The sequence below is a fragment of the Hermetia illucens genome, chromosome 1, assembly GCF_905115235.1.
Source record: "Hermetia illucens chromosome 1, iHerIll2.2.curated.20191125, whole genome shotgun sequence".
NCBI lineage: Eukaryota > Metazoa > Arthropoda > Insecta > Diptera > Stratiomyidae > Hermetia > Hermetia illucens.
Window position 1 is genome coordinate 195,840,936 of NC_051849.1, and position 17,584 is coordinate 195,858,519.

Sequence of the window (17,584 nt, forward strand, 5' to 3'; positions counted from 1 at the left end):
TGAATTCAATATATGGATGCCATCCGAATATTGCAGTTTAAGGTTGGCTTTTCCATTTAAGACTTGCTTCCAATTCACAACTGAACAGTGTTCACAAAATAAAGGATCTTTATGAATTTAAACTTTTATTTTTGATCGCCTCGATCCTTCCCTTTTACTTCTTCAGAAACGAACTTACTCTCAAAATGTTATCTATTTAGAAACACCTTCCAAGGCGTTATCTCCATAATGAACCTAGATGCCTCAATGAGTAAACCGAAATTCTCAGATGGATCAAACACCCCCTTTAAGGTGAATTTTGCCAATTTCGAAGGTGAAGGTATGCTATACAATGCAAAGAGGTGCAAATAATGAATATGCAGCTGCTAAATGTAACTGCTTAGAAGTTAGAACACTTACGTCATTTTGCTTCGACTTCGGAAAGGATGCCAATCCTGTCTAGCATATTGTAGCAAGAATAATTTTCAGGTATTGAAGCGTAACGTTTTTTAGAGGTAAACAGCTTTCGACTGAGAAGTAGTTAGTCTGAATGCTTTCCACTGAAAGTAGACCCACCTTGGGAGGGAGGAGGGGCTACAGGTACCCTCCGTGGGGCCCGAAGTTTCGCAGAAAGTCAGAATAGAAACCTATGACTTTGGTCAACAGAATATCGTCCTTACTGACAAGACTAATTATTTACAAAGGCTAAAAAGCGATAAAAAATCAACTACTCCTTTCACGAAAGCTAGCGCTAATGAAGGATGAAAGGAACAACAAACTCCTGAAATATTTAAGGGAGTTAAAATTGTAATAGTTGCTCCTTTCTGGCAGGATTGCTATACCACGCCAGAAATTTGGTTCGCTTTTCGAAGCTATCTAAGTATCGATTTAGTTTTTGGCAATTTAACATGAAATAAAATACTGTTTAGCCAGGGCATGTGTCATTGATGAAAAGAAAAAAGAAGGGCCTTCCTTTTTTGTTTACAGTTTTGTTTATTTTGAACTAATGCCGCACTTCCTTTAGAAATAAACACTTTGGAGGGTCACAACTTGTTCCCGAAATACGATATTTGTTTAAATTAAGAAAATTGCAGCCGCAAAGGAAACACTCCTCGTTTTCTCATTCAGTTAACGCCAATTAAGTCAATAACTACAGCTAGACGCTGGAATGAGAGTACACTTTTGTGCTTCCCACTAACACTATTAGATACATGGAACATCAAAAATTACTTCTAATACTTCCTGATGCATTACCACATTAGAGTTCTCGCATGCAGCTCTGATAAGACCGCACGTTTGAAAGTAGAGGGGACTTATTTGAGACGCTAATAATATTTACCAAGTTTAAAAAAATATATATTTTTATTTTCTAACTAAGAAAAATATATTTTTTAGTTTTGCTATTCAATCCGAAACTCAAATCTTGAAGACATTAACCTATAATGACAATCTGGAATGCGATGGTGACCCGAATCCCGACAGACTGGGAGCAATGGGTTTGGATCCGACGCATCATCATCGAGTGCGTGCGAAGCAATACTGAACCCCGGTCGCCTTTGATGATTGAGCATATCTGCCCACAGATGACACCTCCTAATGCAACAACTCATACTATAAGACCGTATCATGTGACATCAGAGTCGTTATCGGTTTCATATCCGGAGACTAGGCTGATGTCGAAGCTGAGCTTATTCGTAAAACGCATTTTTAACTCGTGGGGTTTAAGGTATGATAGTTCTGAGGGTTCATTACCTACAGATAAGTTCCATTTTAGAATCGAATCCTTGACTCATTCGGCTCTACAAAGGAACTTCTCTCTATTGCTTATACACTCTTTGCGCAGGAAGCAGCGGACTTATACTGGGAGGACCGGCAGTCCAACCTAGAGGTACCATGGCCGGATCTGCCGGACGCTTTCCGAGATCAATTCCGGGATAATCTTCCACCTATTGATTTTTAGGAGTGGACCGAAGTCGGACGCAGAACGATCAGGGACCCTTCACGGATTTTTACCGGGACATCAGACGTCTGGAATCAAGGCTCTAGCAACCGCTCAAAAACGCTGAATTGGTTAAGACCCTGTGACGCAGTTTGCGGTCCGAAACCATGCGAGCAATCTTTCCATTCGCATCACAACCATTCATGAGTTATATGGATGGGTCGAAGAATTTTAAAACCAACAGGACCGCTTGGCCGTTCGTAAAATGGCAACATCTCAGGGTCAGGCTTCACCTGTTGGAAGTGCAGAGACTTTCTGTGAAATAGCCAACCATTATCCCTTTGGTGCACGAGAAGCGATGGTCGAAGCATACAGCCTGATGGCTGCTGAAATTGCTGTGGGTTAGGAAACTAGTGCTAAGATTTTTTTAGGAAATGGCGTCACATTTGCTTTGGCTGTGGAGCTTCTAACATCAAAAGCTATTGTGTGCGCTTGCAAGAAACGGTTGAACTCGATCCCCTGGGAAAGCGGCCGCAGAACCCAATTGCAACCACAATCTAGACACGTTGACCCATCTACTATGATATACCTGGATTTGACCTAACCATCTATTATTTCACGGAAACCGATGCTTTCGGTTCGGGGCCTGTTGTAAGTGAAACTGCAACAATTCCATTTTGTCATTACAAACCTTAAACTATAAAATACAAAATTCCAGTCTAAAAACTCCAGTAGAAAAATACCTATCTTTGCAGCCATTGATTCCTCCAGTTCAGGCTTCTTGAAAGCTAATTCACTTCAAGTAAATGGCAAACTTTTGCATTCTATCCTTTTGGATTGCCAAAAGAAAGAAGGTAGTGGGTGCTGGATAGTTCTTGTTGTAAATATAAACAAGTCGGGAAACTGGAAGCTGGACGCTTCAGGTTTGAAAGGTTTTGTGTATTTCTTTTATAAAAACAATTGCGTCTGCATTTGTCCCATTGGTACCTAGCACGTAATATATGCATATACAATATTATGTGAGAATATCCACTTTCTGGTGATATTGATATTCAAAGTCTTGAATTTGCTAGGATGGACTTAAGGGAGGTTCTGCAGCCAAATACTGAAAATTATAGTATTATACTATTATTAACTTCATATGAACGGGAATTTCGGAACCTAGCCATCATATAATGGCAGCCTCTTGATTTTTTTTCAAATTTTTCGGTTGGGTAGTTTTTGAGAATGTGTCCGCTAAAGAAATGATCACTTTAGACCCCCCGCGCTCTCCACCTTTTCAACAAATGTCAAAATTAAGACCGACTTCAGAAAGTACTAATTAAGACCTTTCGTTTGATAACCCACATGACTATATTTGGTGAAAAAACAATTTACACCCCCTTTTGCATGTATGGGGACCAGCCACACTTAAATTCGACGTAAAAGGATGTAATTCACCGAATGCATGAGCGCTCACAGCTCCCACGTTTCCACCAAATTTGGTCTCAACCGCTATAACCGTCTCCGAGAAAAATGCTTGTGACAGACAGACAGACAGATGGACAGGTTTTTCCTTACGATTTTCGATTTTCGCATTGAATTTAGTTTAGTTCATCCCTTATACAGTAAGGAGAATTAAAAAGTGATATTATTGTGTATGTTCTATAAATTTATTAGGATCTATATAAGGAATGAGTGATGCATAGACTCGGACCCGTCGAGAAGAATAGAGGGAGAAGAAACACGTCGAAGGATAATCCAGAGAAAATTTAACGAAATTGAATCAAACATGCGCGGTTTTTCCTCCTTTTTACAAATCATAAGATAAAATTGTAGATACGTTGCGATATTTCGAGCCTAATATTTTGCATAAACGAACCTAAGAAATGTCACCAAAAGAGTAATATCTGAAATTTGTAATTTCTGGTCTTAATTTTCTTTTCTTAGCTATTATTGTTTTGAAAAAGAAACCTAATATTCATTTGCTGCATTTGGATTATAGAATAATCGCAAAAATCGCATTTTCTTGCTTAGAAAATGGATCAAATTTTTTTTTACTAGAGCTTCTAGATTTTAATAAGGGCAAGAGGCAGCATTCCGCTGAGTGACTCCCTCCAAGTGGGCCATTCACTTCAAAAACTATGAAAGCCGATAACGTCCTACGTCATCTTGTGAATTTTTGCATAGACTAGTTGTAGCTGATAAGTTAATAATCAGAAGATCATTAAGTAAGAAAAGAGGAGGAAGGAAGTAAACACGTCTTCCTTACTCCTTTTCTTATACGTAAGAAAAAAAAAATAAAAAAGAAAAGGAAGGAAGGAAAAACGAAGCTATTTCTTCTTTTTTGGTAAGACCCTAGCTAACCAATTTTGAGGCCATTCAAATGGAAATGGAAGAAAACAAGGCGAACAATTATTCCAAATATTCAACTACGAAACGTTTATTAAGTTGGGTAGCATGACAAAATAATAAAAATAACGACTCTGGGTCATTTAGATTAGGTGGTATTAGGTAGGTGGAAAAGAGTGATTAGAAATCACAATAGAAATTGATTTCACCGGTCAACATGAACTTCGGTCTATTCCGGTTTTTTACGTTCCGTTGTAGTTTTCCTTTTCGGTGTATTACGGGTTAGTGAAAGATTTGGGTCAGCTGCTCTCTTCGTGCGAGTGTCATGCTAAGCTCCTTCAACTCTGGTCTTCTTTAAATTTAATATATATTCTATTGTTTAAGACTTCATACTCCACAGAGAAACAAATCTGTATATTTAGCTTCTCGGAAAATCATGGAGGGAGTTGAAGCGCATTGCCAGGCCAGGCAGCGATAGCGCATAGGTGTAATTGACGCGCTGTGACCCACATAGAGGACCATGGTAAAAATATATCATAATATTGAGGTGTTCAATGAACTGAATGTGTTGGAGTACTTCATTCAAGATCCACACTATTTGCTGGTAAAAATCAAGCGACATTAACCGTATTTTAATCCAAGTCCACGAATAAGTCGGGAAACCGGAAGCTAAACCCTTCAGGTATAAAAGGTTTTGCCTTTCTCTATGTGGGGAAGGATGAGTGCATGACAGTTTCGCGTATACATAGTTGAATATTCAACTGTGCATTATCTGTTAAAGATCCATTTACACAAAAAATGGATCTGAAAAGCACTGTTTGATAATAGTCAACCATATAGGCATCACACTAGGAGTTCAACAAATGTGACGAAGTTAACCTACAACGGATAAAAAAAGGGCTATGCTATAACTTTGGTGATAATAGGCAGATTTGCGTGGAACTTAGCATGCGTATGCGAGACAATGTCCTCTATGATGGTGCATTTGACATTCTTAGAATGAACTTAAGGGGGGGGGGGGGGTTTTCAACCAATTTCTAAAAGTTGGTAATCTATTATTTGAGCGGATATCGGGATGGAACATATTTTGAAGTCTAGATTTCATATAAGTGCACCTTTCTGATTTTTCTTTCGGATTTTTGGGTTAGGTATTTTCTGAAAATGAGCCCTGGCTCACTTTAAGTGTGAACACTATGATTTCTAACTCGCGCAATTTACAATTCACGTTAAAACTAATATCAGTTATGGAAAGTACTAGGCACGACCTTTCATTTGATACCCCACACGACTATATCCGGTGAAGAAATTTTTTAAATCCCCCCTTTTGCATGTATCGGGAGCTCCCCTTTAAACTCCACCTAAATTTATGCCACTCGCTGAATGCGTGGGATTTCCCATCTGTCTACCAAATTTCGTTCGGATTGTTTTAGCGGTTTTGGAGGAAAGTGCATGTAACAGGCAGACAAACAGACAGTGAATCGCTTTTAAGAAGGTTTTGTTTTACACAAAACCTTAAAAAGAAAATCGAGTGAGTAATTTTGATGAACGTCAAGTGGAAAATGGGAGTCGTAGGTAAAGAAATTTATATTTATTCTTGTAAAACGGAACAATTACTTCCAAATATCATTTTACTTAATTAACTTAATTCTTATCATACTTCTTAGTGTAAAGATTCATGCCCCAGCCCCAAATTGGTATATCTGAAAATAAGCCGCCATCGGAATGCCTATTCACAGTCCTTTCAATGCGCATCATTATGTTGTGAGTATGTTGAACATAGAAGTTCAGTAATTTCTGGTAAGTTCGTAATCCAAAACATAAAACTCTTAGTTTGTGGAATGTTTTAAAAGGCAATTTTCTAATAGTGATTTCACGAAGTCTTTACTAAATCCCAGAATCTTTATTTACATATGTTCGTGTACATATAATGTAATGTGTTTAAACAGCCATTTCTTAATTGCAATATTGACCCAATTTAATGCTTATATATATGTATATACAAAAAAGATATTCACCATCACTATCAGCTAGATATACTTACATTTCCACCTAGTACATAGTGCCGGATGTTAACTTCATTGCTATTATGTGTCGAACGAATTTTCTTCAACCATTTCGCCGCATCGGACATGGGCTCCAACCAACTTCTAAGGTCGGGACCCGCTAAAACCTGAAAACAAAAACAAATACATTGTAAAAGCCAGTATCTTTCTTCAACTTGAAGAGACATCTAGTCGTCATAACGGTAATATGGTGAAAGTGTGTATGTAACTGATGAGATATGGTTTGCGCATTGGTTGCGGCGAATTGACTCATGTTTAGATTATTTCAAGTTACGAACGGTTTAGCTCTCCTTAATTTGTGATTATCTGTAGCGTTGGTCAGACGATAGATAAAAATATTTTTAGATTGTTGTATCTTACGTTTTTTAAGTATATATGATTAGTAATAAAGCTCAAAGCTGCTCAGGATGTATTTTCCAAATTGTTGAACAATAAAGCACCATCGCCAGAACAACAACTTTGCTCATAGATATTTAGTTTCCAGTAATTATCAATTGAGATATTTCTAGGTACATCACATGCAAATTTTTCTGTTTATTTCTTTGTGGAGTATAGTAAACCTCCACAGTCACTGTGATTCTCAATGGGACTTCCGTTCCATTATCATCACACTTACATCATACTACAAGCGATAAGCCTACAGCAGCGGGGCAGCACAAGGAGGTGTATCTTATGAAATTTTTGCTCCTTCCGGCCTTCTTCGAAAAGTGCTTTCTTATCAACACTTTATAGATTTACCTAATAGGGGCATGCAATTACCACCCATTGATTTCTTATCTTTGACGGTAATTGATAAAAATGTTATCATAATTGTAAAACTTGACGTAAACATGGGAAAGAGAAAAAAAAGTTGTAAAGGAAGAGGATCTTTGAAATAATTATAATTCTAAAATATTATCCTTGTACTAGGCAAAAATTCTGTTTCTACTAGGATCCCTCACTTGGTTGAGGTAGGATTGCTAGCATAACTTTTTTTCATGAGGCAAGCGAAATTGATATATATTTCAGTATTATCTGCTTCTCTAAAAAATATTTTCAAGACGAAAGTACCTTTAAGTTCCTTTGGAGGAAATATAAAGCTAGAGTAGCTTTGTACTGATGAATCGTTCCCGAAATATATATTTATATTTAAAACTAAAAATTGTAGTTTGGAGGAAGCTACCCCTGGTCTGAGCCGATGCTACGGCGCAGGCGTATACAGCCGCCCTGGAGTAAGCACGAGCGCCACAAACTATTTCTCGCAGTTTGGGGGAAGACTTGAGAGTAAAAGTTTTTAAACGATATACTGGGCACCTCCTTGTTCCGCGGTTGAAGCGTCCCAGCCACTATCCAACGTCCCTGATGGTTTGGTGGGGAGGCTACTGGCAAGGTGTAACTTTTATCCATTTCTGCACTCTTGCAGTCAAAACCGCCCCTAAAATTTCCGAAATAATTGCTCTCGACCCAGTAGTCAAGTCACGCAATGAAATTCTCTTCGCTGATGAATGTTGTAACTTCCAACGAGATTCGTCAGCGCATAAGCCAAAACGTTGTTAACAATTCCTTAAGGACAATGCCCCAGCATTTAGCCAACTAGAAGTCAGAGATCCCCGACTTGAAACCAATGAACTACGAATTATGAAAGGAGCAAAATGCCCGTCGAATATGCCATCCAAATTTGCAGTCGCTCAAATGAAGTATCGCCACAGAAGCCGTAAAACTACCATTCGAGACTGTGTGTATCGCTGAATACCCCCCCCCCCCCCCGCCTTAGATTCCAGAAGGCACAAAGTTGATTTCCTACCTGTCAAGATACCCCAATGTCATCGTAACTGAAGTTTGGAGTAATTTTGTTACTCAATGTTTAATGCTTGAGAAAAATTAGAGAAGAATGGTCGTGATTTTACCAGCGAACGGTATTTGTTTGAATTTCTGCTGGTCGAGCAAAGAAAAATTCCGTCCCTCGCGTTAACGAAAGATAAAATGCCCAGCTTTGGTCTCATGTAACAAATGAGCCCAAAAATAATCTACACTGCTTGGACAGTCGCAACAAATTTGGCGAAAAGAAGCAATTTATTGACATGAATGGTCTTTTGTCAGCATTCGTAAGGTATTCTCGTGCTTATTGAAAGCTTTCTGTTTCATCCAGTGACCGACGGACTGGTCTTCCTTACAGTGTCCCATCCCGGCGCTCTTAAAGTCCACGGCACTCCCTATACCCTTCCACTAATTGGTTATCGACTCCAAACGGGTTAATACCTTTTGGGTTCAAAAACTGAAATATATGTGCGGATTTCTCCAAACGACAGCTCCATTCTCAACTGTGAAGGAAAAGCTAAATTTCTCTGAGAGGGAGAGAGGGGAGGGAGGGCGAGAGTGCTGTGCATAACTTTGTGGGAATGAAGCGACCAATCAGCACAACCGTGTGGTCAAAACCGGCACCACCGGCTTCCTTGCGTCCTAAATATGTGACTACCGAATCAACTTTGCCCTATTTCAACATTTCCTTTTTTGCTAAAAACCCTTAGGTAACCGGGTGTACCTTCTTTCTCTAGGAAAAGTGCACCATTTTCCTAACCCTCAACAAAATCATAGCCCACATCCTTGAATAAGTTTTTGAATTTCAATGAAATGTATAAATTGGCCATTGTCCTTAAATTTTCGACCCACTTCTCCCTGAAGAGACTTGGAGATTCGAAGTCATTCAGAATATACTAATCTTTCCTTTCTCTTTTCCAATTGGACTTAAGCCTAACTTTCCTTAAGTTAACAGCTGCTTGATTTTTTAGGATAACAAACTGTGGAGATATTTTGGTCTGAAGATCCCTCCTTTAGGCCCAAATTTTCTAAAAAAGGGCAGCTGACAGTTTCGTCCAAACAAAAGCAACTCATCAAACCCTGCTTCACCCTGCCTTAGAAGCAACGTAACTGAAAGTGATTCCAGTTGTTGATGAGGGCCTCTGACCCTCTAAAAAAATTGCTCCGGCCAAGCTTAGACCTGAATAAGGCGGTTTTCCTATAAAATACAATTCACCACCATTTCAGCTCATGCTAGTTCCAGGGCAGAGGTGAGAAAGCGGTCGATGACTTGCCTCTCTCCTGGACGGAGTCGTCAGCCGGTCTTTTTTAAATAAATGTGGTATTGTCTAGAGTCGAAGTAAGCGACAATAGTGTCAGATGAAATGCATTTACTTCGCACAAATGGCCAGCGATTAGTTTGTAAAAAATAGGTATCTTGCCTGAAAAGACAGGTCTGTTCGTCAACCACGAGGTAGTCAGCTTTTCCTAACTGATCTAGTCCATCCTCAAGTAAATATTAACTTCGAAATGCCTCATTTTATAATAGCAGAGGCCATTCGATATAATACCATCGAAATCTTGTAAAATTGAACGGCGTGGAAATTTTTTGGTATAATGATTAAGGGGTCCTAAGACCGCATCCACTTGATGTCGGACCGGACCAAATGGAAACGGCTATGAGACAATTCGATATTCCGACGAAATTGGTAAGACTGACTAGGCTGACCCCGACCAATGTGCGAGGCTAGATAAAAGCAACGGTCTACGACAAGGGGATGCACCATCATGCGTCCTCTTTAACCTGGCCCTCGAGAAAGTCATCCGTGATGCTGAGGTAAATGCAAGAGGTACGATCCTCTGTAAATCCACCCAACTACTGGCCTATGCTGACGATATCAACATCATGGGAAGAACCACCCGAGACGTACAAACTGCCTTCATCCAGATCGAGCAGGCGGTAATTGGCGCGAGATCTTGGGCTGCACATCAATGAAGGCAAGACAAAGTATATTATAACAACGTCAGCACCGAAAACCAACCAACCAACAACATCAAACCGCGTTGGTCAAACGGGAAGAATAAAGATAGGAGACTACAACTACGAGACCGTTGATAATTTCTCTCGAAAATCACAACCGATAACAGCTACGATGATGAAATCCACGCACGGTTTTTGGCAGCCAATTTCAGCTTATAAAAACTGTTCCACTGGAATCGTCTCACCATAGGGTCAAAGCTCTTACTGTACAAGCCAATGATCTTGCCAGTCCTCATGTATTCCTCGAAGACTTGGGTTCTAAGCAAGACAAATTGCGAACTCTTGGCCGCGTTCGAGAGAAGAATTCTCCGAAGAATATTTGGCCCCCTACAGAAGGATGGACGATTCCATAGCCCACATAACGACGAAATCTATGAGCGATATCATGAACGTCAAATGCATAAAATCCGGCTCAATAGGTTACGGTGGGCGGGTCACTTAATCCGTATTAATGAGGATAATTCCACCCGGAAAGCCTATAAGGGCAATTTCTATGGTAGGAAAAGAAGACGAGGCAGACCCTGCCTCAGAGGGAGCGATGGGGTAGGCCAGGACGCCAGACAGCTTTTAGGGATATCGAATTGCTGGACCTCGGCGCAAAACCGGTATGTTTGGAGTTCTTTATTAAGCCAGGCCTAGACCGGATACCGGTTGTTGCGGCGTTGATGATGATGATTAATCAACTTTTGGAATCACTCTCGGTCATGCTAATTCAAGGGCAGACGTGAGGCAGTGTCTGATCTGCTGTATCTCTTCTGGACAAAGATCTGAGTCGTCCTTTTTTAAGTTTCTGATGATCCCCTTCAAGACAGAGGCAATTGATAGCAACGTCTGATGAGCAGTTTCAATTAAAACCATTTGCCATTATTTTTTTTTTTAAAAATGGGTGGCTCTCAACCATCGATTTTAGGAAAAAAGGGAGGCTTACCACAAGAAATGGATCTTTTCAGCAAATACATGGGGAGAGTTTCTCCCCAATTATTGCGATCCGTTAGCAAATGGATACAGAATCTGGAGTGGACGTTAAAAGAAGTGGATGCTCTTCTATTTATTGACACCAATATCTTGAAGAATTGAATGACATGGGTTTACTATCACAGAATATAAAAGCAAAGGGAACAGCGGGACTTAGCCAAATTTGATATACATTTTATGCTTTTCTACATAGAATTCATCCTGCGTTTGCTTTTCAACAAGGTACAGCTTCCATTAACAAAGTTAATTGATTCGATTTGACCGAAGCTGGTGAGACCATGTACGCTACGCAAGCAGAGTTTTGTTACCACATCTGCTGGATCATATAAAAAGTAAATCCCGCAGCTCATTTAGGACAAAATATTATGCCGAGGGATACGTTGATAATACTTATCAGTATTTTTAAATGTAAGTAAATTACTGCAAATGCTGTCAGTGCTTCTTCAGCAAACTCTGTGCTTAGAAAGAGGTTAGTGTGATCGGTAAAATCTTACAATCGACGCCAACGAAACAAGGTTTCTTATCTGCACCAAAAAGTGAACTCCCATCCGAATCCCATCTTCGGCGAAAAGCTTTAGCCACAAAATGAGGCTGGGATGATACTGGACATATGAATCAATTGGAATAAATATCTGGAGCATGCATTGGATGAAAGCACAGGATCTCTAAGTAAGACAAATTAGACTAGATATGCCGAGGCGTGATAAATCCAATGGCTAGCTATGAAGTTCTAGTAAAATGATCACAGACACAGCAGAGGAAAACGGCAGAAAACTCATCTCGATTCTAAAAACTCGCCCGTCCTTGGATTATGAGTACCATGAGGGGAGGGAGGGTCTTATTCCACTGCCACACGAAAAATGGGGGGGACACGAAAAATTATACGCTAAATCACAAATTCAATTCTGGAAAAAGGAAAGTGAATTTATGTTTTCGAAGTTCTACTGAGATTCGGAAGTTGAAACCCCAATGATTGGGGAGGATTGGAATTCCTGGGGAGATATCCATCTGGCAAACAAGCTGTTGTGGTACAAAGATGATCAACAAATTTAAGATGGAACAGAGGTAAGGATACATATCGCAAAACTGAAGCCCCATATGTGGAGCACCTAAAGACAATAGACGACAGATGGTTGTTTTGGGCATAGCACCCCAGCGTATGATGACTTGCCTCTGGCTTAGGCAAAACCGTTGGTGATCTTTTTTATTTTTTGAATACTTGGGCCCCCAGGCCCGGGACCAAAATGGCCAGAATTGTGAAATTGAACAAAATCAAAACAAGGTCCTACTCGGGTTCTTTACGGAGCAAATTAAGTGTTTAGAGGGCACGGAATGTCATAGCGTACTCGCGAAGTAAGGACGAGGTAGCTAACTGGGTCCTGGACCTTTTGGTTTATGAATTGATGTGTCGGTAGTGCCTAGACGAATCTCTTGGGTGGGTTTCCCCATCTCATATGGTAAGCCATAAACAGCTGTGCAATGCCACATGCTGCTAGCCATTTGCCTGCCACCACGTTGCCGCACCCCAATGCACTTAATCACATACACGGTACTAACACCAGAGCAATGTGCAGTGCGGATATTTTTCGCGCAAAAGAATGTACAAATGCGCTATGATTTTTTTCTACCATACAATTTCAAGCAATGCGTGCCCTAAGCCTAGTGGATGTGATGGGATTATGCATCGAATGGATCGAATTATGATAGGACAGGATCCTATACAAGCTATCTATCCATCCCCCTATGATGGAGAAGAGTCTTGTGATCTGATTTAGTGTTAAACCCATGTTTCGTCTCCAAGTGCTTTTGTCAATGAGGAAAGTCGATTCAGAAAAATATATCTTTTTCTTGGTCAAAACAGAAGAATCTTAATGAATTCATCAAGTCAACGGGGGCAAAAATCTCAACTCTTTTTCCAGACTAATATCTAGAAACCAATTCCATTCAAACAAAAATTAACTTCTGAACGAGGCAAACAATTAAATCTGTCATATTTCAATTGCTTCAGGAATTATATCCTCCCAAAAAAATTCCTTTATCTTATCCAACAGAAAACTAATTACACACATCATTAGTTTATTGTCAACTTTTAAGAGATTTCTTCACACTTGAATTATTGTCTACGACACTTTGGTGGTATTTCCACCGATTTTATGATCTTATCCAATCTCTCCGTTTAATTTATGACCCTTCTTGAAGTTACTTTATGACTTATGGTGCGTGTGGACGCCGTTATGGTCCCTAAGATGAACTACTTGAGAAATCTTCCTGTTCTTGGATGGAAATCTTGAGTTGGAGAATGTATGGTAATTTGAAGACCATACAGAAATTGATTTAGATTATATTGTCTATGTTGGCTCTTTCTATGGCTTGGAGGATGTTGGTCGTTTTGGAGCTGAGTTTTAGATAATCGTCTCATGGTGGTATCTAAACTGGTCTTATAATAATGAAGTTGGGTACCGAGATACTCGGCAGTATTTAATGAATTCGAACCGCATAAAACACTAGCTTTGTTTTTTCTGGAGGGTTTTATTACAGAAATCCTTTTGTCACTCGACACTCCTGATTACAACATACTCCACAAGATTGCTGTTTACCACACTGACAATAACAACAGCTAACAACCATATCCAGGACACTCGGCTCTCTCAAAACAGCCTCATCACGCAGATAATAATAACACCAAACAATAATACCCGAAAAAAAGATCTTCAAAATCGATTAGGTTTCATTGTCCTCAAACAGTTTTCAGGAAAATCCCTGACACATTTTCGTCCTGAATTTTCCTTGGATGGGCTCGCCACTCGTTAAGAGATAATAAATATGATGACGAAAAGGACGAACTTCTAAGACGTTTTCTGGCTACCGAAAGTGAAAAATGAGAAAGAAAAGGCAACAAATACAACATGCTACCAGGACTAATCCGTAGTAACTACATCCTGATCAGATTTAAGCTGACAATGGACTGGTAAAATTGGGATGATAACATTGCGAATGGGACAGTTGATGAGAACGAACTGGATTCATTCAAGAATGCACCAGACCAGGAAAGATTGAATAAGGATTTTTTTCTAGGACTCAGAATACGTTTCTGATCTCTTTTCTGATCATTATGAATAAGGATAAAAATTGAATATATGAATTGGCTTTTATGTCATCCCTTTGGAAGCAGTGTGAAGACTTTTAGTAATCTGTCAGGACCTCATTCGAGCATGTCCTAGCCAAGATTTGGGTTGGGATTTCGAATTGTCCAGCAAAATGGAAGTAGCGACCAAATAATTGATGACATTCTTGGGACATTTTCTCTTTCTACAATAAAGATTTATTAACGGTTTTCCTAAAATTTCAAAACTCAAAAATATTCAGACAAGACGAATTCATTATCAAAACTAAACGAGATCCCTGTTTCCAGCCACTTTGATAATCACATGCTTGAACACTTAACCATCATTTCGTACGATTTGCAATGGCCCTTATGTTGCACTGAACTGATTGGTCGCTGTTTCCGCGTCGGCAGCTGTAAGGGATGTGCTCATGAAAAAAATTGTCCAAGTATCCCACAAAATACAAAGCGTGATAGCGATCTCGTTCTTAATGCTTTTAAAACAACCCCCAAATTACAGTCTACTTGCAGCTCGTTGGAAAGACAATAGTCACCCGTACGGTTTGTTTTTGTTCATTGGATTAACAAACCCCTTATTCAGTTTTGAAGAGTCCTCCGGTATCACTCAACTGAATTTAGTTGTTTACCAGCACTGTTTCGGCATATTACGAGCGGTTACGTGTGCATTTTGCTAGCTCGCACCCTAATCACATAAACTATGAAATTATCATTTAGGGGAGGGCGAATTGCTGGGGTATGTTCGTTGCTTGCAATTTGTTTATGAAAGGCTGATACGTATCGGGTGGAAATTTCAAAAAGCTTTCGACATTTTCCATTGAAGCAGGGCTTGTCAGAAAAGCATGAATAAATAGAAACATTCCGCAAGTGCTCAGATATAAATGCAACATTATTTCGCTAGAAAGTAGTAAAGCCTTTGCGTCATTCTTCTCGGTCAAACAGAGGAACAAACTTCAGCGAATCACTCCTAAACCACACCAACTTTCTGATTACATTCACATCCCCCGTTCATAAAGTTTAATCGTTCATACACACAAAAAACACTTGAACAAATTCGATCATAAAGTGCACACCGCACATACGTAGTCGTCGATTAGTGAAGGGGGTAGCATGTTAAGGAGTTACCAGTAGCGATTCTGTGCCTAACGACAGCCTTCGACTAGCCAACCGTCATGTAACGAGGAGTGAAAAACCAACCTTTTCACTTTCCACTTTAATTAAAAAGTCGTTTTTCCACATGACCGAATAGACAAGATCATTAAGCAGGATTTCCACCGCCGTCCTTGCGGTTCAAGCGGGTGGATTTTCCCAGAAGAGCTTGTTCCGTAGTCCACCCCTCTTCTCTCAATCGGGAAATCAATACGGTCGCCGTCATCAACATCCTGTGCGGTACAAGGGAAACTTTCCTCAAAAGTTCTTACATCCTCTGTCTTTACGGTGAAAAATGTCGCAACGTTGCAGAAAGGAAAGTCAGAAAATCGCTCAGAAAGGAGTAAATAGGGAAGCACAAGTAATGCAACAATTTCGCTCTTCAATGTACGTGCATTATTTGTATCGTCATAGTCCCAGTTCCACTATAAAGACTCGGAAATCCTTTGATAAATTTTCACTTCTGCGAGATTTCATCAAAGCACTCGTGTGCATGGTTCATAGATGTGCTCGGTTAAAGGACGAACAGAGCCTTGGCAGATATGCCATGGTTTCGCAATGCAAATACAAATATTGCAAAAATGGAGGAAAAAAAAGGAGGAAATGAAAAATAGAAAACAGAAATTGACTGGCTCAGTGGAAATTGTTGGACTGTAAATATTTTAGTCGAAAGAGGAAATGGAACCGCAGGATAAAATGCATCCCGGCGAAGTTACTCTTTTATCGAATGCATGCTAAACGTTTTTCAGACCAGTCAGAGCCGATAAAAGTGCATTTTGGTGTGCATTATTTTACACGCACCACCTATGCATGAACTTTTGTTCGGATTCGCTTTGTCTGCGACTGGTTGGGAAACTTTTTTTATTTTTTCAGTAACGGATCGACAATTTATTGCATTTAGGATGCTGAAGGATTTTTAAAAATATATGTCAATTTTGGTTGCAATGTTAGTGCATGAGAGAAGGTGCGCCAGCATCGAATCGAGAGCAATCAGAGAGAAAGAAGGAGGTCCTTTGAATTTCATATTCAACTGTCTGGATTCCTACCTTAAACCGGAGGCATCCTGCTAGGGGTCCTAGCCTTGTCAACGGCCGGCAAATCAGGGAGTTCCGGAAAGGCTTATGTCAATAATTATTTTGCCAATGGTGAAGCCATAAACATTGGTCAGCCTGATTTAGTCGCTAAAGCCACTGACAAGAGTTTACTTGACTACTCGTCCCGTGATTGAATACCCGGGAATACCCGGATCTATCAATTGGAGTGAGAATTGAAGGCAAATAAGTATTTATATGTTCCCAGTGACACGATAATTGTCTGTGCAAAAATTCAGGAGTTTTTTTTATGGGAAATTAAGGAAGTTTTTAATTAAAATTCTTAGAATAAATTCACTCGAAACTTCATTTGCGGTATCAAACCTATTAGCAACGTGTTTAACGCCAGGACCTCTAAATAGTGTACCTCAATTTGGTAATTTAATTTTTGTTCTTTTTTCTTTTTATGAATTTTGTCTAGGTTAAGGTTTTGGACTTATATAGCTCCTCATAGTCGTATTTTCTCGGTGTTTTAACATTCGCTACATTTGTTGAAGACAAATCCCTGGAGCCCACACACATATGGCCGGGTGGCTACTTTGGTTACATGTGTCAAAAATCGGATTAAATAGTAAATAGGGAAGCCAATATTAAAGAGTTTTTCTAAAGCTTACATCGGTCAAAAACTTTCATACTTTTTTTCGTTTAAGGATGATGGCCAACCGGACCAATTTTAAAGAAACTTTTTCCTTGGTTTCTGATCCACGGACCTCTCTTTTCTGGGCTAAAACCTAAATTTACAAAAAAAGTCGACTTGTGGATTCATACTTTGTTTGGGGTATGAGGTAGGGATTTTCCACTGCCTAAGCAACGCAGACGGTCAAAGCGGCGTTGGAAGATTACCCCACAGGACACTTTAATTTTTGTTTCTACTTGGACTAATTCAGGTCAACCTGTTAGGAACTGCCATCTCTACGTACTAGAGGGGGCGATCAGGCCCGAGGGTCTCATTTGAAGTAACTCTTGCCAAGAAGCCTCAACGGAGGTTATATGGTACCACGGAAACTGAGATAGCCCTCTAAGAGTATATATTACGGAATAATTCCTGAGGAATATGTTCTCGAGCTGGGTTTTTGCGGTTGCCCCTTTGGGCGAGTTTCATTGCGATTGCACCTATAT

The 17,584-nt window shown here is 39.7% G+C and overlaps 1 protein-coding gene across 6 annotated transcripts in view; it reads right to left on the reverse strand.

Annotated features, from left to right (window-relative positions):
• The window catches only part of LOC119646135 (transcription factor hamlet), a 182,529-nt gene that overhangs the window by 41,574 nt on the left and 123,371 nt on the right, over positions 1-17,584 (reverse strand). For all 6 annotated transcript variants that reach the window (XM_038046487.1, XM_038046492.1, XM_038046491.1 and 3 more), the window contains one exon: positions 6,291-6,419. In XM_038046487.1, coding sequence (XP_037902415.1) covers positions 6,291-6,419 — 129 coding nt within the window. The remainder of the gene's footprint in view (positions 1-6,290; positions 6,420-17,584) is intronic.